The sequence below is a fragment of the Pipistrellus kuhlii genome, unplaced genomic scaffold, assembly GCF_014108245.1.
Source record: "Pipistrellus kuhlii isolate mPipKuh1 unplaced genomic scaffold, mPipKuh1.p scaffold_m20_p_8, whole genome shotgun sequence".
Taxonomy (NCBI): domain Eukaryota; kingdom Metazoa; phylum Chordata; class Mammalia; order Chiroptera; family Vespertilionidae; genus Pipistrellus; species Pipistrellus kuhlii.
Genome location: NW_023425584.1, coordinates 5,473,570 through 5,494,498, shown reverse-complemented (window position 1 = coordinate 5,494,498; position 20,929 = coordinate 5,473,570). Strand labels below are relative to the sequence as shown.

At 46.4% G+C, this 20,929-nt stretch overlaps 2 protein-coding genes across 4 annotated transcripts in view; one reads left to right on the top strand and one right to left on the bottom strand.

Moving 5' to 3' along the window:
• Positions 1-20,929, top strand: part of DOCK2 (dedicator of cytokinesis 2) — a 355,728-nt gene that overhangs the window by 166,310 nt on the left and 168,489 nt on the right. The gene's annotated exons all lie outside the window — the stretch shown is intronic.
• INSYN2B (inhibitory synaptic factor family member 2B) lies at positions 5,827-20,759 on the bottom strand. The gene is made up of 3 exons (XM_036423744.2): positions 19,281-20,759; positions 18,066-18,140; positions 5,827-8,838 (listed from the first exon to the last, which is right to left on the bottom strand). Exons 1-3 carry the CDS (start codon positions 20,588-20,590, stop codon positions 8,652-8,654), a joined length of 1,572 nt encoding a protein of 523 aa, XP_036279637.1. The 5' UTR covers positions 20,591-20,759; the 3' UTR covers positions 5,827-8,651.

Genomic DNA, 20,929 nt, shown 5'->3' with positions numbered 1-20,929 from the left:
GCGGGCCCTCAGGAAATAAGAGCCGTCGCTATTCTCCTTCAGCGTTCAAGTCTTCTCTCTCCTTTGATGCAAGAGCAATGAACCAGGTCGCAAACTATTTTATGGCCTCGACTTAGGATCTCTCCTGAACTTGAAAATTATTATCAAGCTGTCACCACAGCTGGGCTGTGAACAAAGCCCCCTTGAGATGGAGTCAGCCACCATACGTCTACTACAAAAGCTTGAATGCAGACTAGAGGGAGGGCCTCGTGACCATGTTCTGAGGGGTGGGAGGTGCCCGTGGAGCAGCCCAGGGATTCGCTGCAAAGGAGCAGGTCTCCCAAAAAGTCTCCATCCGTGTCATCCCTGCCTGGGGCCCTGGCCTTCTTAAGCGAGTCAAAGGCATTGGTTTTGTCACCTGCTCCTTCAAATTCAGAGCCCATTTTCCTACATTCACACCACTCTCACACAGTGAGGCCTTAGTGCAGCCATTGAATATTCATGATTATTTTTTAATAGCATGAGGAAGTTCTATGACTTAAATACAGAGAAAGGATTACAGGAATGTAACAACAATAAGGATGCCTTCAGGCACCCTGAAGGTCAGGGAGGGAAGAATAGGGTCTCTCAGAAATCGGGCCCAGGAACCGTAATCTGAGGCTAAAATTATATTGGCATCTTCTGCTCAACGGACACATGGTTTGTACATTTCTGTAGTTTCACATTTTCTAAAATGATTTTGCTTTCCTTTTATAAACAAGAAAAAAACAACAACCTTAAACACTATTTTAAAAAATATAGGAATTAATGCGACAGTCAAGCACTTCCATGTGTATAATTTCCCTTTTAACCAGCCTGTGGCACCAGATGGCTCCACTTTAGAGGCAGTGGTGGAGGAAGGAGGGGGAAGTACTTGTTTGAAATTTTGCAGAAAGTCAGGGGCAGAAATGAGGACTGTTGTTGTGGTCTGTCTCTCTACGCTGGGTATTTTATCTCCAAATTTTCTCCCAATTCCCTCAACAAACCTGTGTGGAGCATTTGCAGCATCTCAGGCAACGTGAGATACACATGGTGGCGGGGTGGGGGGGCCAAAGAGGTGCAGGTGACAATTCCTGTCCCCCAGGACTCTGCTCCATGGTAGATGTGAGTGTGGAGGATTGACAGGAAAAATGCTCAGACAATAAAGCAGCAGCCTGTACAGAGAGCAGTGAGTTTTCGGAGGATGGAGTGACTAATCCCATGGCAGGGGAGGGGATGATCAGAAAAAGTTACAGAGAGGAGGTGACATTTAAATCACAGCTCGCTGTCTGGCATGGCAGCAGAGAGCCCAAGCTTCCAAATTTGGCAGACTTCAAAAGGACTTTAGCCCTCACCACCTCATACTTGTGGATTCTGACCAGTTACTCATCTCCCTCTGAGCCTTGGTTTTTCTTCTGGAAAATGGGAGTAAACATAAGCAATCTCATGATACTTTTTTTTTTCCAAGAGGAACTAAGATAATGGAAGCAAAACATTCAATGATAGCCCGTTGTAACTTCAATAAACCAGAGCTTTTAGAAAAATATCACAATTAGTAGTGATGTAACTACTATTAAATATCCCACCGAAATGGAAATTATTCCCCATGGTAGATAGGTAGTGGAACAATGTCCCAGGCAGAGGGAACAGGATGTGCTAAGTCACTGCTATGTAATAGCCTCTGACATTTTGGAAAGCGGAGGGAGATGGGCACAGGAGAAAGTGGAGTAGCAGGAAGTGAGACTGTGCACTCTGGGTTGAGTCTGATTTCAAGGAGCCTCATTTTGCTGCGGGAGGAATTTTATGTTCTAGAATGGTGGGAGGGTAGAGAGTAAGAAAAAAAGCCAGGGGATGGCATGGCCAGATGTGTCTCAGAGGGATCCCAAGGCAGCCAGGAGGAAGCGGGATCCACGGAGATGGAAAACTAAAAGGGAACATAGACTTTGAAGGTCAGTGCAGAGGGCCACATGGGACAGACAAGAATTCATGATGAAGCATTTCCTTTCAATTAAAACATGTTTGGAAAGCAGGTAAGGAAAGGTAAGGAAAGCAGTTCCTACTCTCAGGACACGATGTACAATGGAGAAAGGGGAGAAAACTAGAAATAGCCACACTTCAGGACAAAGAATAATCACAAGAGAATTGAGGACAGCCTGAGACGGTCAGGAGGAGGCAGCATGACATCCAGGGGGGCAGGTCAGAGAGGGACAGGACACCCCACCCCCCACTCCCAGTGGGCCACAGTGAACGAGGGCAGCATCTGTAGTTCCCCTGCCCAACACAGAGCAGCAATCAATGCCTGTTTATTGGGAAATAGTCATTGTGGGCTGCGGTTCACCTGAGACATTTCCTTGGGGCTGGTGGGTGCCTAGAGCGAAGAGGGAGCGATCCATTTTAGGAAATCCCCACAAGACCGTGGGCTGAGTCTGTGAATGTCCGTGGCTTGGTTTTGCTTCCTGTGACTTTGGCTTTGCTGTCTTTGATCCCTAGTTACAGAAAGCATATATATTTCTTAAATCTTGAAACAAATAAGCAAAGAAAAAACAACGACAGCAGCACATAGCTTTTCCCCTCTCCCCATTCGGGATTAGTGCCTGCAGGCCTAGCTGACCGTGGCTTAGCGTGCCGGGTGGAAAGGCTGTGTGAACAACTCCTGCTTTCCATAGTTAAAGTGACTCAGTCCGTCTGGCTCGGGAGAAAGACTGCTTATTTGTCAGCATCGCTAGGGCCTCACAGCATGGCGTGTGCTCCCTGGAAACCAGCCCAAGTACCAATAAGAGGTCGCTGTGTTTAGCTGGTGATTTAAAACATATATATTGATCTTTGTCCAGGGGGGAAAAAAAGTATGGTTTCATTTGAGTGAAATTTAATGTGAGATAGCTATGGATCCTGAGAATTTGTGAAAGCCATTCGTGATAATAAAGCTTTTGTTTGCTTTGAAGCAAATAATCCTTTGGCGTGATGTTTATTGTCTTTTGATTTTAGTGGTGGTTTCAGCCAAGGCAGAATGCTCTGCCCCAAATGCTCCTTCGGCGAGACAGACCCTGTCTCCTTTAAATTGCATTTGTCTGAAATGGACTGGGTCACATGCAATAAATTCGGGCATTTTAATGGAAACGTTACAGCAAAAAATAGTTAACAATCTGCTTTAATTTCAAAACCAATTTCCCCCTTCATACAGTGAGGCAGTATCTTGGTAAAATGTGCAAAATGCGTTGGCATTTAATTATGATGGCAATTTGTTCTGAAGCAAGGTTAACCGGGCTGTCAGTGTTCTGGATAAGGGGCTGGGGCTCGGCAGAGGGGGAGGGTAGCAGTGGCTTGGAGTCTGGGTCCTGAATACCGTGCGGACCAGAGAGGAATCAGGAGCCCTGGCACATTAGCTGCTGAAGGTCCGAATCAGTGGGAGCTGGGTGCTCCTGGGAGCACAGGAGGAGCCGGTGTGCACCAATGGGTCCGCCCTATGCCAGACTGAGGGACCAGGAAACCATCTGGGAATCTTTTCTTCATGTCCCTCATTTATTCCTGCAACAGACATTTGAATTCCACTGCACAGGTGTTGAAGATACAAAGGTGAGCAAAAATAGGCAGGATTCCTGTCTTAGGGAGGTTATAAGCAAACCAGAGGCCTGGTGCAGGAAAATCAAGCATAGGTAGGTGGCCAGCGGTCAGGGCCGATCAGGTTCCCTGCTCCCCACCTCCCCACTTCTTCCTTCCCTCACCACCCATGGACTGCCATCACACAGTTCTCTCCCCCCCTCCGCGCCCCCCCCCCCCCCACTTCTCCACCTCCTCCTTCCCTTGCTTCCTCAGCACCCTGCTGCCACCGCTGGTTGCCCTCCATGTTTGGGCATATCATAATGAGCCATCAAACTCCCATTCTCCCAGTTGAACTCCCAAGGTGACACTTTGCATATTAGCTATAAATATATATATATATATATATATATATATATATATATATATATATATGAAAAGACATTCATCAAAGGATAATGCACATATAGGTACAAGGACAACTGAACCAATGGCTTCAATAGAAGGTCCTTGGTGCCAGGTGACCGTGTAAGAGGGGCATTGGGTGTGGTGTGGGCAGTGGTGGTAGCATGGAAGGCCTTGCTGGGAAGCTCACTCTGCTGTGACTTGGTGGGAGGGTGGCATGGTGGGGATTGTCCCAGGCAGAAGGACAAGTGCACACAGATCCTCTGAGTGTTGCATACTAGGCCTGAGGAGCTCAAGGTGACTCAATGTGACTGGAAAGCAGATAGCAAAGGCTCTCAAGTCTAGCGTTCGTGCTTCCTGAAGCTGCCCTGGGAGCTGGTGTCTGGTAGACTCTTATGTGTTCCACCCACCGACCACCCACATTGCTTCCAACACTCACTTCCCCACGTGATTGCTGTGATTCCTAGGACCAGTTCACTGGCCTCACTTAATCACCAGAAGCTTGAAATGGCAGAGTCCCAACTTCCACGGTACCTTTCACCTCCAGGACATCTGATTCCTCGGAGTGCTGTGCTGGGCTGATCTGCCTGCATGTCCTGGATCACTGAGGACTTGTTAAGTAATGTTCATTGCCATGGTTTCTGGTCTTTCTCAGGCAGGAAGAGTTCATTTCCTGGTCACTACCACTTTTTGCCTGAAGAAAATCTCAAGCCTGTTCCTGAAAACCCACTGCAGCCTCATGAAGCCATTTTCCATCCCCTCTCTCAATGTACTTCAATCAGCAAATGAGTGAATACACACTTATTGAACACCTGTTGTGGGCCCTCCATTGTGCTCAGGGCTTTTTCCTACTTAATTTTCAGACACCCTTGTAAGGCAAGGATTATGTTCAGTTTTATAGGAAGCAGAGGCTCACTGAGGACTGAGGTTAACTTTCCCAAGGTCACCTGGCAAAAAGAAGGTAGCAAAATATCAAACCCATGTGTCAAGACTTCTGACTCTAAGTCCACCCCCCACCCCACAGATTGGTAAATAAACTGGTTTTAGATGGTTCAGCGGGGGTGGGGGGACTTAATAACATGATGGGAAAGTTTTTTTTTTTCTTTTCAATTATCTCTCAAACATCCAGATCAATCAAGTAGAAAACGTTTGGTGTACAAGTGGCTTTAGCGCATGTTGAAGGTGTGCTAACTCCCTTAACAAAGAGAGCTGGCCTCAGGCTTAGCACTTTCAGCACTCAACAGTCTGTAATAAGAATTTAATAAAATTATTTTTATTTCATCCTCTATATTTAGAACACAATTGGGTTTCCTGTGGTAGTGTTATAAAATTGCCTTTTAATGAAGAAAGTTACAGGAAAAATAAAGAAAAATATTGAATAAATTATAGGCCTGGTAAATGGGTATAACAATGATAAAAACATGAATGTGTGTCCATTCAAATGAGCTGAGAACTGTACTGTTAATTCACTCTGCCTCACTTGCTCTCAGGACACATGGCGCGTCACCATTATGTCCCTAAATTCTCAACCTCTTCTTTGCTTTCCTGGAAAACATATAGAAGAGATTGTAATGAAAACTATCATTAGGACCATTGAGGTATCATCCTTATTTTAAAAATATTTTTTTTTATTGATTTCAAAGATGAAGGGAGAGGGAGAGAGAGATAGAAACATCAACGATAAGAGAGAAAATAATTGATTGGCTGCCTCCTGAACAGCCCACATCAGGGACCAAGCCCACAACCTTGGCATGTACCCTGACTGGCAATCTAACCATGACTTTCTGGTTCATAGATTGATGCTCAGCCACTAAGCCATACCGGCTGAGCAGGGATTACCCTTCTTAAGTTTAAATCAACCCAAGCTAGTAATGGAGTCTTAAAACCTAAGAAAAAATATGTAAGTTTATTGCAAAAGATAATATCCCATTTAAAACAGTTTATAAATTTACAAAAACTTACATTATACATTGTTTTTAAGAAGGGGCTCTACAGATGAGCTGGTATTTAAGTTCCAAGTATAGCGAGTACACATTTTTTTCTTAACTACAGAGAAAGCAGCTACATAAACTCCAGCAACCTAAGGTGATGTATCAGTCTTTTCCCCTTCAATTTTATAAAAGTAATTTTAGCTAAATTAATTCTCTCTGTAAAACCATATAACCTCAAGTACAGCATTTTTGCAGATTATCGTGGTAGATGTTACATAATATTTTACAAAGATGTGATTTTCAGATGAGTAGATGGGTATAGAGTTTTGGTCTATGTATATGTGTGGGTGTGTTTTTTAAATAGAGATGATCATTTTTATTAGCAGGAAGGTGTTTTACTGAATCCCTTTTCCTTATAATAATTTTAAATGTTCAATTTCCAGAAGAGACCTCCTTCCCATTTTCAGGTTAGTGGCCTCAGCAATGCTGTATTGTGCTTTGGTATAAATTCATTGAAGTCTCATTTGGTTGTATTTTTAGAAATGTCAACATTTCCTACCCCAATTTTATTTTTCAGTTGAGGGTTTATCTGATACCTCCAACTGAACCTAAGTATATAAAAATGTGCACTTTTTAATGACCCAAGGGTTGGGTTCTATTCTGTTTGGCAAATAAGCCACCTCAGCTCTGGGTCATTCTGCTCATTTGGTGTTGGACCATGCACAGAGCTTATAAAGTTGTTCGAGAAGGTGTTTCTATCTCCATTTGAGAATGAACAAACAGGCCCTAAAATTTTAAGCCATTTGTTAAAAGATAGTCGACTGTTTGCCTGGGTCTCTTAATTCCCAAAACAGGATTATATTCATGCTGCCCAAGATTATAAATTAACTTGAAACTTAGTATAAGCAAAGCGAATTAAGATGGAAGCTCTACTACAGGATAAAATTACATAAGAGATCCCACATGGTTTTGCTTTATTGGATTATCCTCGGTGCTGTTCTTTTCCATCGTTGGGGCCAACTGAGAGTTGACTGTGTGGATATAGGAAGATCTGTGGCTTTCAGCCAGTGATAGCATATCTTATTGAAATGTGGCTTCCTCTGTATGACAAGTGTATTTATCTTAATTCCTACTTAACATTATGGAGGCTGGTCTCACTTTGTGGGTTTAAACATTACTCTAGAAACGGAACGAGAACATCTTGAATGACATCCCAAGACTTAAATAGTGTAAGCTGTGGTTCCTTGCCAAATTTCCCTCTCACTCTCACCGAAAGAGCTTGCACACTGCAGCACTATGGCAGGAGCAGGTGCAATTGTCAGAGTGGTTTGCTCAATTCGTCTCAATGTGCAATGGGGGTATGTTCATCCCATGTTCACACAGGATTCTGTACTCCGCAGACTCTAACCCAGACACCTGATCTTGAGCAAAGGCGGGTATGACATGCCTTCTTCATTAAATGCCATGTTGAGCTTTAGGATCCCCTTTTTAAGCAGCATCCATCCGAGCACAGTCTGGTAGAGAATTTAACAAGAATCCACCCCTCATCCTTCAAAGTATGTAGCAATTACTTAATTATATTATGTTAGTAGTTTGTTCAGCCATGCAAGTTTGACTGGACCCACGTGTATAGGGGTCTTGTCAAAAGAATGAGCCAGACTTTAAAAGAATTCAGACTTTGGGAAGGAAAGGTCTTTAATGCTAAAATGGAAAAAATATGTATATCCCTCATCCTGCTTCTTATTCAATCAGGTGATCATGGCCTGGTTACCAGGAAGGGAGATTATGTAGATTACTATATTTAAGAACCTATCTACAAAGCTATTGCAGGGATGAATGGGTAAGAACCAGTGTTGTGTTTTATCTTAGTCTTATTTATGTTACTGCTCAGATGAAGCAGACAGGTTGCTGGATCTCATGGTCTTAAATGTTGCAGGGAAATCAGCTGTGGAATCTGAAAGTTCAAACCAGATCCCACCTATTTTCCAGGTGGTCTCATGCCCTGGGCTGAGAAGCATGGTGGCTTAAGGTGGGCCCTGGAGCTACAACTGCAGGATAATCACACCAAGTTCCTTATCCCCTGCAGCGACCTTATTCTGCCACAGGCTGGAAGGCCCCCGCAGCATGAGATGACAAATTCTTAATTTGGGGCCAAGGGGCTATTTTAAAATGGAAATGACCCAGCCCACCAGGCACTCTTACATTTTTGCCCTGCACATTTCTATTATGCTATGTATGCCAACATTTTAGAAAATAACCAGTGTATGTAACTCATCTTTCCTAGTGTATCAGTTTCTAACTGTATTCTAACTTCCTGCTCTACACAACCTTCTTTTCTTTTCTTTCTTTCTTTCTTTCTTTCTTTCTTTCTTTCTTTCTTTCTTTCTTTCTTTTCTTTTCTTTTCTTTTCTTTTCTTTTCTTTTAAGGATGAGAAGGAAGTGCTTAGCATCATAGAGATGTTGGAGAGTCGATGGGGGCTTTGTTCAGGGTGGGAACCTAGACTCGCAAACCAGGATTGTGGCCTAGTTGTGTGTGATGGGGAACTAGGCAATTGGTCACTCTAGGGTCCGTGAAGCCCTCAGCAAACAGTGGCACTCACTCAGGTGAGGTTGGTGGTCGGGGTCCTGCAGTGGCTACACCAGCCCTGGAGTCTTTCTGGCTTCGCAGGTTGAGTGACTGTCAGTCTGGGGCCTTTGCGAAGAAGCAGAGAAGACCTGAGGGCAGTGGTCCCCATCTCATGGAGGTTTTGGGGGAGGGCAGAGGGCATGGTCCCAACAAGCTCAGATCCACCAGAAGCATTTCTTCTTCACCTTCTTGGTTTTCCGCCTTAAGTCCTGTTTCTCAGGAACAGGGGGTTCTGCTGTGGACTTTGGTGGGGGACATGGCTCCTCAACCGGCTCTGCTTCCTCCAGATTCTGTAGAACTTCATGGAACCTGCCTTCCTGCTGCCGAAAATCATATTCTACACTGGAAAACATAGGACAAGTAAGGACAGTAAATTCAAGTCAGCACATATGAATTTAGCATCCCCAAGGGCCCAACTGCTATGTAAGAGCATGGGCTTTGACATCTAGTCCCAGATGCTTAGGTACCTACTGGTTATATGACCTTAGAAAATTTGTGGCATCTCTCCATCCACCCACCCATCCACTCATCCATCCATCCACTCATCCATCCATCACCCATCCATCCAGTTCATGGCTCAACACTGTGCTCAGTTATGGGACACAACAAGACAGACAGACAGACATGGCCACTGCTCTTGTGGATCTTACTTCTCAGTGTGTGAGACAGATGGTTAAACTAACAATTGCTTTTAAAATATGCCTTGTATTTATCTCAACTATGCCTACTTTCTAGCTCTTTCTCCATACACCTCTACCAAATGATAGAAGCATCCACAAAAACCAGCTTTTTCTCCTTATTTGTGACATTTCTCTGACTTCATCATTTGAATAAACAATAACAACAACAAACCACTTGAGTTTGTCAAGACTCACAGCATTGTCCTAATACTGATCGGATAAAAAGAGAATGCTGTGGGTGAATCGAGAATGTGTACAGAACTGACAGGGCTGGGGAGAGAAGAGCCAGGAGGCAGAATGAAACTGTCTCATCATTATGATTTAAAGTGCAGCCCAACACAGAAGCTAGAGCAAGAGCTTCGAGTGGAACACTCCTGACTTTGAACCAAGTTTATACCACTCACTGGCTAGGTGACCTTGGACAGTTGCTCCTCTTTCAGAGACTCAGTTGAAAGTGGGGGTTATAAAGCTCTCTCACTGGATAGTTGCACAGATGGGACACAATGACAGGTGAAATGTCTTCAAGTAGGATATAGTCTCTGCCCACTCCACTCTTCACTAACTAAGTCTTTTGTCTTCCTATCTTATGGCCTGAATGCCTCTTCACTCATACCTGAAGCTCTTCAGTAATTGTATACCTTGCCAGCATTATCACTCTTCACCCCTCCCCTCCATGTACATTCAGGAAAGAATACATTCTATGTTTCTATGGAAACACCACAGGATTGCCTTATAATCATTGGGACTTAGAGCTCTCCCCCCACCTCTCTTGCAATTGCCCCCACTGATTTTGACAATTGAAAGGAGATTGAAAGTAACTTTCTTTTCAAGGCCAGGCAAAAAGCAGAGCATAGCGAAGTGTGTGAACTTAGGAAAGAAACTGATTAATTTTTTTTTTAGACAAAGCAATTTATTAACAAAGGAAAATTGTCACTTTCCTTCTTATTCCTGACAAATTATTCTTTAGTTTGAAGGAATGTATAGGGTAGGGGTGTCGAACTCAATCAGATAAGGGGCCAAAATCTAAAATCCAGCCTAAATCGCGGGCCGAATGGTTTACTGAACAGTCATAAACTGTCATTGTGATGGAAACGCAGCGGAGTGCAGTGATGACAGTGCGGTGCGGGCCACATTGCAAGGCCTGGCGGGACGGATTTGGCCCGCGGGCCTTGTGTTTGACACATGTGGTATAGGGTCTCATCTCTTTTCATCTTGAAGCTGAGTGGAGGGAAGGAGATACCCTTCACCTTCCTTTTTAGCCAACTCACACCGTATTCAGAGACCTCTTGATAAGAGCAATTAATTGTTACTTGGTGAGAAGTCAACGAGAGGCTTGTTTGTAGATTCTAGAGAATACCGTCTGCCTTGGGTTTGGTATCAAGGTGAACACCAGTAACTTTTTAAACCTTGCTTCCCCTTCTCTTCTTCTCTTAATCTCCCTCCCAGCCCACTCTTACCATCTTCTGCCACCCATATTCTGTATGGATGATGAGGAGTGCCGAGGGCTTAGTTTGCAGAGCTCTGGCTCACATTGGGGATAAGAAATCGTTACAGGACAGAATTCAGGCCTGGATCCATTGAGGTCATGTGGAGCAGTTGAGGTCAGGACCTTTGGTCCTGTGAGGAATATATGACACCTGGTTCAGGCTGCCCCAGTCATTGTCGAAGGGAGTCTTGGAGCCCTGCCCATGTGATCTGTCTGGGTGTGGTACTGCACTCCTTTAGAAAGTGAGCTGTCAGCCAGGAATGGGAGAGAGCTTTCAGGTGTCCCTCTGAAGAGCATCTCACTAGTCCAGCTCACACATCAATGCCTCAGCTATCAGGCCAGGTGAAAAGCACAGGGATGTTTTTCTAGGAAATTGGAAGCAGTGGGAGACCTAAGTCATGGCTTGTTGAGAAAAAGAAATAGTGAAAAGCAAAAAGTAGATGGATACATTAGTACATGAGCAAACAACAGAGCCTGGGTCTGGATGCAGCAGCTTGGCTGGACAAATCAGTTAGGCAGGCCAACAAGAGATACACATTTATATAGAAACAGATGAATTAATAGAAACCCCTTACTTTTGAGTAGCACTTTCAAATTGCAAACCTGTTAGATCTGTGCTTTCATTTTATACTCAGGATATCCCTGGAAAATGGGAAAATTGCTGTCCCCATTTAATAGATAAATGAGTTGGCATAGAGAAGTCACGCTGTGAACAGAATATAAGCTTGGCTTCCAGACTCTTAGTCCTTTGTTCTTCCTAAAGAGCAATGAGATGTTTTAGCCCAGGGCCTGGCTACTACTAGGATCTTAATCTAAGAAGAAGAAATAACAGAAGAGTACCTGGACCATGTTAGGTGAGGACACATGGCAATTTCAGTTAATAATAATGAAGATGAAGAAGATGGAGGTGGGGGAAGAGGGAAGGTGAGAGGAAAAGGAGAAGGAAAAAGAGAATGAGGAGGAGGAGGTGGAGGAAAGGAAGAAGAGGAAGAAAAGGACTGTCATTCGTACAGTGAATTCTATATTGTAGACTCTGCACTGCAAGGTTGGTAATGCCCACATGCCTCGTGTAATTCTCATGGCCCCCTTAGATGGATACTATCTTTGTTCCATAAAAGAGGAAACCAAGGCAAGGGCAGGTTATGGCCACACACTAGTAAACAACAGAGCCAGGATATGAACCGAGACGGTCTGACCGTGAAGCTGGTGCACTAAAACAGACTGAACTCAGATCCTGGCCATCAAATGTATGTGGGGTTGTGGTGCCGAGGTGGTGGTGACCAAGTCCTGGTGCATGACCGTCCAGTCCCCTGTGGAACCAGCTCACTCTGCAATGGTGCTTCCAGATTGCAGGGCAATGCTGGCGGGAAGCTGTGTATCCAGAGAAGATGGGTGCCCCCTTAGCGGACAGCAAATTCAAAGTAATATGTGGGCTCAGTGGTTGTCTTTGTCTTCGGTGTGGTAGGCTGCTGAGGTCTGCAGGGGGCTCTCTGCCTTCTTTCTCAGCAAGGGGGCCTGGTATTTTATTAAAGAGAAAGGGACACACCCCTGCCACGAACCACACACTCCCAGCATGTTGGCTGAGAAACTAATAGTCCACAACACCTCTCTGAAGATGAAACATCTTCCAGGTCCCTCTCTACCTCCTCCCTCTGCAAGGGTTTCTGTGGCTCCTTGCACACAGAGCCCCGTGACTGCAGACTTAGGGCCCGCCTACAGGCTTCTTCTCTAGAGAATGAGCTGGCGGCCTCAGTGAGCTCCGCGAGGACAGTTTGGTTCCTGTCTCCTTGGATAATCAAGTCACTTTCCTTTTGGGAAGGATCCTAGCCTTGGCATGTAGGCGCTTGAGTTAGTCTCACCGCCTCCTCCACCCCCCGCCCCCGTTCCTGAAACTTTCTCCTAATGACAAGTTTGCTTGTTATTTATAGGGTGTATAAATACAACTTGCAGCCATTTCAGATTGGCAAGGGCACTCCTCCCCCTAGGGCATGCGTCTGCTGACAAGTCCTCAGGGAGTTGCAGGTTCTCCTCTGGGCACTTGAACATGAGCTGCAAGAATCATCATGCTGTTGGCTAATTGAGAGAACCCTGTGCTCTGAGTTCTGTGGCTCTGGGATGGGAAGGTCTTCCTGTTAAGCCCTCAGCAAGGACAGGCCTGCTCAGAGAACGTGAACACATATATTCACTGATTATTCCAGGTCCCAGGTAAGAGGGGAAGGGACCGAATAAATCTCCCGAAAGGAGGGCCTGTTTTAGCCCCAGCTCTGTTGGATCTTGGACAAGTCACAGAACCTCTCTGAGTCTCCATTTCCTTATCTGTAAAATGGGAATAATAACCGTACTCATACATCGGGGTTGTTGGGAGTATGAGATGAGATACTGTGTGTACAGTGTTTAGCAAACTGCCTGGCTCAGTGCCTGGTAGGACAAGTGGTAATGATTGTTACATTTACTTGACAGAGAAATAAAGATTAGGTCATTCTGTGGTCCACTATGGCCTCGGTGCCAGCAGCCATCCGTTTGTTATTCCTGGGAAATTCTCAGCTTGCTTGATTTTATATTTATGGCATGTTTCAGCCTCTTTAGCTATTAATGCATTAAAATAGGTTTCATTTTTTATTGCAGATAAATTGCTGACGCTGTAAATCCTTTTCCTCTTATACTCTGGGGAGAAGAAGGAAGGGATAACATGCTGCTGAGAGAAACAGGGACCAGAGGCAAATATCTTGGGGATCAACTAGTTGGGACTCAGAGAAATGTCCATATGTACCTCAGACTTTATGCCTGTTCCTTAAAGAGACAGCTTGAGCTATGTCTGGCGGTGGTTATGGAGGGAGGCCGATTGGTATTGCTATGATGTGCAAAGTCCAACCTTTGAAGTGAATGCTACTCAGCCCATGTTGAAATGTGCTGAGAGCCACAGATGCATCTGTGATTACTAGAAATAACAGATAGGATGTGTGCTTTGTGGGTGTTTTTCAGTGGGACTTCCAGTTTTGGCCAAAAAGAGGACTGTGACTGGAAGACCTGGCTCTTACAGTCACCAGGCTTCCTGCTGGGAGAGCAGTCTAAGCAGACCAAAGGAAAATATTAAATAATTAAAGTGGAAAGTTGGTTACTAAACCCATAGGCCTGGGTGCATATCTCATGTCTAGTGAAATACCTTGTTCTCAGGTTAGCTAATTAATAGCTGTAAGTGGCAAGCAAGGCCAAAACCCAGTGTCCAAAACACTTAACCATAGAAAGGAACGAACAGAAGGCTCCCCAGCACTACCAACCAGGTGAGCCTGGGGACTCAAGGAGCTCTTTGGAAGATGGCAGCCAGGGTTTTCTCTGGTGGGGCACACAGTGAGAAGGCTTAGGCCTGAGCTCCAGAGAGACTCCTTGTGATAAGTTGTGAATATCAAAGCTGGTGAATATGAGATACCTTTGAGATAGTTGCTATGTCCCTGTAGTTAGGGGAGAGAGAGAGAGAGAACATGCTGATGAAAGAGGTAGGAGTAGATAGTAGTGTCATAAGACATCAACTTGAAATCCATGAGTACAGCCCTGGCCAGTTTTGCTTGGTGGTTAGTACATCAGCCCACAGACTGCAGGGTCTGGGTTTGATTCCTAGTCAAGGGCACGTACCTTGGTTGCAGGCCACATCCTGGCCCACGTGCCAGAGGTGACAATCCATCTCACATTGATGTTTCTTTCTCTTTCTCCTCTCTCCCTCCTTCGACTCACTCTAAAAATCTATGGAGAACATATCCTCAAGTGAGGATTAACAAGTAAGTAAGTAAATAATAAAATTAAATTAATAAATAATCCATGAGTACAGTTGAACCCATAAAAAGAAGCTGAGGAGGAAAGGAGGAGACAACCTGTCCAGGTAGACCTCCCTACAAACAACAGCTCTCTGTTTCTCTCTAGCACCTTTCAAACCTCTCCCTTCACCCATTAAAACTGCTAAGTTTGCAGCATGCTCTTTATTTCCATTACCCAAGTAATGTGTTTGAATGGTAGATGAAATTTTTCTCTGAGAAAGACTTCTTATTCTCTTCCCTTAAAACATTTGATGCATCTTACAACTTAAACCAAGAAGTTTTTTGTGTGTGTTTTTTCCCCCCTGGGGGCAATGTCCAGAATATAAATGCATGATTGGTGTTGTCAAAGTCCTCCAAAGAGGCTCAGCAGTGATTGTCAGAGTGAACTTGAAGATGAAGTGCAAGGAGATATGGCTGGAGGAGCAGAGAGTGGAGTGGGGGAAGGAGGAGGGATGTGGCTTGGGGAAACTTGTGCTTTTGAGAAGAGGAAAGGGAGCCGATTCCTCCAAGCTCCATTTCTCAAACTTCAATCATTCGTTCACTATCTTCATGGTTTTTATGAAACTATTGACTTAATGCTTTTCTTCTTTAAATCAATTTTCTATTTAGACTTCAAAACATGTATATAAAATAGTCGATACCACTTTTGAAAATGGAGACATGCATCATTTACAATGAATATTTAGGAGGACTTGTTTTAGAAGTTAAAAGCTTCAATAAAAAAATTAAAAATGATTACGTTCTGGCTAGATACTGCTGCTTGCCTATGGCTACGAGCCTGAGACCTACTCTGTCTGGGTAAAGCATGATCAATAAGCGTAGGAAAGCTTTTGAAGACATTCTAGCACCAACTTTGACTTTTCCCTCTTGGTCAACACAAGGGTGGAAATAAACTTGGAAAGAGAACAGCCTTCTCACTCTGTAACCCAGTTTTATTTTATCTTAGGCACCATAGGTGGCCTTCAACCAACCCATTGAGAAACTTGTCCTAGAATCAATGCTAAGGATCGGTGAGGAGTGTGACTGGAGACTAAATACCCTGGAGCCAGCTTAAGGCATAGAGCCAATTTATGCCCCTCCCCTTGGAGCCAGCAGCAGTCAGAACTCAAAGGAGTCCATTCTCCCTGATGTAAGAAATCACCTGACAACCTTGCGTGGGGTCCTTAGGCATCCTTGTGGTGCTATGCTTCTTAGTAGGATGGAAATCTAAGGAAGTTGTCTATGGTAAGAAGAAAGCCCAGGAGTCTTGTGGGGAGGGGAGCAAAAGGCTCCTCTTGGAACAGAGACTGAGTTGGACAGAACCAATGACATGTCTTGATGGGAGCAAGTAGCATTAGCCAAGGTCTTCAGCGATGGGGCCACTTCGGAAACCTCCCGTGCTGCTAACTTAGCAACAACATCTCCCGGGAGATAGACCTGGCAGGCAGCACATCCTGAGCCCGTGTGCTTTATGTACACTGATGGGCACTGGGCACATCCGCCGTCAGGAGAGGGACCACAGCCAAACAAGTCCCGAGGATGAGCATTGCACATCACTTATTCATTAGATGTAAGATCTGACTTTACAGGACACAACACAGGATTTGCAGTCGTTTGAAATGTTGTAAAAAAATGACAACTCTCATCTTCCCACTGTTACTGTGATGGGAATGTTTGATCTCTCTGCTTTCATCAAATTAATTGCCTGTTCCTTCGCAATGGTTTAGATACAAGGGTACGGATACTGTCTGCGAGGACAGACTGGCTCTGAATGGTGATGAGAAGTGGATATACACAGTGGCTGCTCCTCTTGGAAGACTGGGAAGGGACATGTGCAGGAAGGTTTACTAACCTTTCCAGGGGTGTAAATTAATTTAGACTGTTTGCTGCGGATGTTTGAAGTAGCTACAGGAAAATGCAAACATTCTCAGACTTGTGGGAAGGTCATAGTGTAACCAAATATTGCTGCTTTTAATTGAGCACAAAAACACCCGAATGTCAGGACTGAAAGGGACCAGAGGGAGCAACTAATTAAAGGCTCTCATTGTTCAGATGAGGTAACTCAGGGGTCAGAAATGATCTGCCCACAGCCAGGCCAAGCTCACAGTAGCCTGGGCAACAGCCACTTGTCCTTTTCATTTACATAAGCTAAGTAAAAAGTCATCTTAAGATAATAGAAAATACATCATCTGGCTGAGGAAGAAAAGAGACTATGCAACATTTGAATGGAGATTAGTTAAACATAATTATTATTTATGATGAGTAATTTTTTTTTTATCCTGCCTAGCTGTCTAGACATGTAATAATTTTTGTCTTCCTAGAGCTTAAAACCTTTGCTTAAGATAGATGTTTAAAAAAGAAGGGAGCAAAAAGGTGACAATGGATAGGCCTGCCTACTTAGCATTTCCAGTGTCCCCTGCCTTTTGGGGGAGTTTTTGCAGGGGATCTTTCACACCGAGGTAAAGGGCGTTTTCTGTGTTTGCTCCTGAAGATTCTGCCTTTTGGTGAAGACACATAGTTGTGAGGCTCCTAGGTGAAAGGAATTGGCATTTTGATGAGAGAAATGCCCAAGGCCCTGCCTACGTGTAGGGGCCTCCTGATCTCCAGGCATCCCATCCCTATCCCATCCCTTATTAGGACAAAAATCTCAGGATTCTGCTGGAGAGAATGAGAAGAATTTAGAAAAAGACATAGGCAACCCACTTGGGCTGCCCCTTTCATCCGAGAGAAACGTACTAGAGAAAGCAAAACCATACACTTCTGTCAGAATTAGATGCCATCAACCGAAATGACTGCTTTTGACTGCATTTCCACCAGGCCACGGAAATGGGCTTCCCGCTCAGGGGGCACTGATCTTTCTGGTAATAACGATAATAAGGCCTTGGATTGCTACGGAGCTCTGCAGTCACAGAAGGCACTCACATATATTACCCCATTTGCTCCTTGTGGCAACTCTGTACAGGGACACACCCTCTGGATGAGGAAACTGAGCCCCAGACTTGGGGGTTTTGACTGTTCTCACTATTCTATGATGCTTTCCTTCTATTACTTATAAAAACCCACTTTTATCGCAGCAATCTTTCCCCTGCTGGAAGGAAATGATGCACTCAGAAATGCAAACGGCCGAGCATGTCTTGTGCTCGGTCCGTTAAGCTGCTGTTGAGGAAGAGGCCCTGAGGTGCAATAATCAGGACCACAAGGTTAGGGGTCAGAAAGATCTGGACTTGTGTCCTGAACCTGAGCCCTTTTCTCTGAAAATGCTGTAGGTGAGCCGGGTCACAGGACTTCACTTCCCCGAGGACATGGATGCCTACCTCCTGAGGTAAAGGTTTGAAAGGAGATGCCAGTGTGCACGCAGAGCTCAGGAAGGTACCCGTACTCAGTGTACATAAGAGGGGGATCATTATCAAAAGGATGTGCTCAGAGGCCTTATTGTAAGAAAGCAGAGCCATGCCTGCCTTAGAACCGCGTGTTAACATCTAAGTCTTGAGTATTGAGAGGTTTTCCTGTCTTTGCCTCTCTCTTGACTTTCTGCCTCTATAAGAGAGTTTACGAGAAGGTTCTGTGGACCCGTAGCTTCCGGGCTCCACAGCCGGTCTCCGCATGGCCAGGTACCTGTATATGATGCACGCCGTGTTCTGGCAGGTGCTGCAATTGTTGAGATCTTGGCCGGTTCGATAATAGTTGCGCCTGCAAGACAGAGCATTTGCGGGATAAATCTATGGGCAGAAGTCCCAGGGGGGTGCGCCCAGCATACTGACCCCTTCCTGCAGCATGGCACTGCCCCTCCCAGGACAGCCGTGCCCTGAACCCGCGTGACCATTACAAATACACAAGGAGCCATGATCATGGGACCTCGTGTTTCTAGAGGACTTGTACACGTTTATGCACTTTCAAATCTACGGGTTTCCTCGCGCTGACACAATCCTGGGGATGAGCCTGCTCTTCTTCACCCCTCGTGACAGAAGGGACACGAGGGACTTCGCAAATGAGCGGGGAGAGGTTGTTATAACTCCCAATCCCATAGTCCAGCGTGTGTCTCTCTGGGCCACCTCAGTGCTGTTCTCTCACAAGGCAATGCTGACTCTGACTCCTAGCAGCAAATGTCACTTATTCTCTCAGCTCTCTCCTTCTCTTATGGGGATAAGCGTCACCATTCCTTCCTCTCAGTCTTTAGGGAGCACATTTTCGAGGGACAAACACGTCACACCTAACTAACTGCCTCCCCTGCCCAGGCTGGTGTGAGTCACCCAGGATAGCACCGTGTGGCCTGTTCTCTCTGCAGAATTGTGATCTCATTGCAGTTTCTACCGCCTTGGTCAGCGATGGCCTGGCCCACCCCCTGAGACTGGTCAGTGGAGGGCAAGGTCAACAGTAAGCTTGGTGGCCACCTCAAGTTCTTGGTGACAAACACACAAATAACCCAAATCCTTTGCAAACGAAGCGCCTTGCTTCGAGGCTGGGTAGGGGCAGTGCCCCTAGGTTATTACTTCCCCCCACCATTTATCAACCGGACCCACATCTTACAATCCTTTTAGGCTTTGCTGCTTCCTAACCCCTTCTCTATAGTCTGTTGATATTTGGAAACACAAACAAATAGCTGGGGGAGTCCACCAAAGCCTAGAATTGAGGAAGCCCGGTTGGAATTAAGGGTGAGCCATTGCTTAGGATTTGGGGAAACAATTGAAATGCAGACATTTTTGGAGACATGCTACTGACAGAAACCATCTCTCTCTCTCTCTCTCTCTCTCCCTCCCTCCCTCCCTCTGCTCCTCCCCTGGCAAACGACTGGACCCAGTAGTTTTTAACATAAAAAGCAAATCACCTTACCCTTCTGTGAGAGCCCTAGCTTTCTCCAAGTCTTGAATTACATTCAGAAGGACTTTAATTTTCTCTTGGTTCGAGTGCAGGGACTCCTCCACGGACTGCAGCCTGCCTTGGAGGTCGCAGAGTTCGCCCCGGGCCAGGTGAATCTGGCTTATCTCCCTGCTGCTCTGAAGTTTGTCCTCCCTCCTTGGACGAGAGGACGAGGGATGATCGCTTCCCGGACAGTTTCGAAACTCCAGGCTGTCCGGCTGGGTGGGGTTCCTCACCGGCCGCTCCTGACACGCAGGGCCAGCTTTGGGCGGGTGGTTCGCTCTGAGTGACGGCAGGTCCTGGTGGTTGCTGCTCGATGGCGGACAGTCCGAAGCCCCTCCTGGATGGGCTGGCCGGCCGCGGGAGCCTGGCGAGGGAGCGCCGTGAGTCCGAGGAGGCGAGGGAGCACACCCTTCCTTTGACGGAGATGTCCGTGGGCCAAAGTCCGCGTCCCCAGGGTTGTCTTTGGGCAAAAGCAATTCTGGTTGAAGTTTCCCTGTGCCTGGCATGGGGTTGGCACCGCTGGTGGCGTTCAAGCAGGAGGTGGCTCTTTCTGAATCTGAGGGCAGCACTCTGCGCCCATCACCTGGACACAGGTCCACCAAGGGCTGGTCTTGGCTGAGGGCGGGCTCTTCGGCTGCCCAGGCAGGGCTGGGATAGATGTCATCCGGGACCTGAATGGCAGCGGTTGCTTTCTCTGCGGCTCTACCAGCTCCCGCTTCCAAGCATATGCTCACCGGCCCGTTGCTCTGCACCTTGGCCAATCGAGGCAGAAACGGGTGCGACACCTGGACCCTGCGAGGCCCATCCTCGAGGCGCTGTGCCAGCCGTAAGCAGGCGAGGTCGGAAGCCACCATGTCCTGTTCCGAGAGGTTGCCATTGACCTGGATGGCACTTTGGAATGTGGTTGGCATCTCCACCAAGGACTTACTGGCCAGGAGCCTCTTCCTTTTGAAGATCGGGAAATGCTTCCTGAGACTGGGGGAGGTTTGGATCGCCATGTTCCGGAGGCCCCCTGCCTTCTGGGACCGAGGGAAGGAGAGCGAGTAGGCGGGGAGAGGGTGGTGTCTGGGGGCTTGGGTCTTGCCCATCACAGCCGGGTCCTCGGGCCCGTGGACGTCCATCCCGGCCAGGCCAGGCGGAGGCTTCCCGGTGCCATCCTCCTTGAAGCGCACCTGCTGCGACTTGCTGCGGCGGTGGTGCGGCTGCTTGGCGAACGCCACTGACTCCAGGCTGTTCCGCTTCAGCAGCACCGGGCGCATCGTCGTGTTTTGCTGGGCCATCGGGCCTCAGTGGACGGGATCGGGGCCACACACGTGTCCTGGGCACATGTCCTTAGGTCTTGGGGGCAGCCTCCGGTGCTGGCATCTCAGACGCAGAGACCTGCCAGCTGGGATGGAGCGGCCCTTTCCCCGGAGAGTCGGCGGCCGTGTGGGCCATCCCCAGCCCGTGGCTTCCGCTCGGGAGCTCTCTGCAATGCTTCCCCTGCAGTTACAATATTATTTCATTGCCGAGATAATTGCCACTTAGGTAAACAATGCGTTAGGCTAATTATTAAACATCCAATCTACCAAGAGAGCTGGTGGGCCGTTTATCAAGAGATGCTGGCAGGCGGCTCCGAT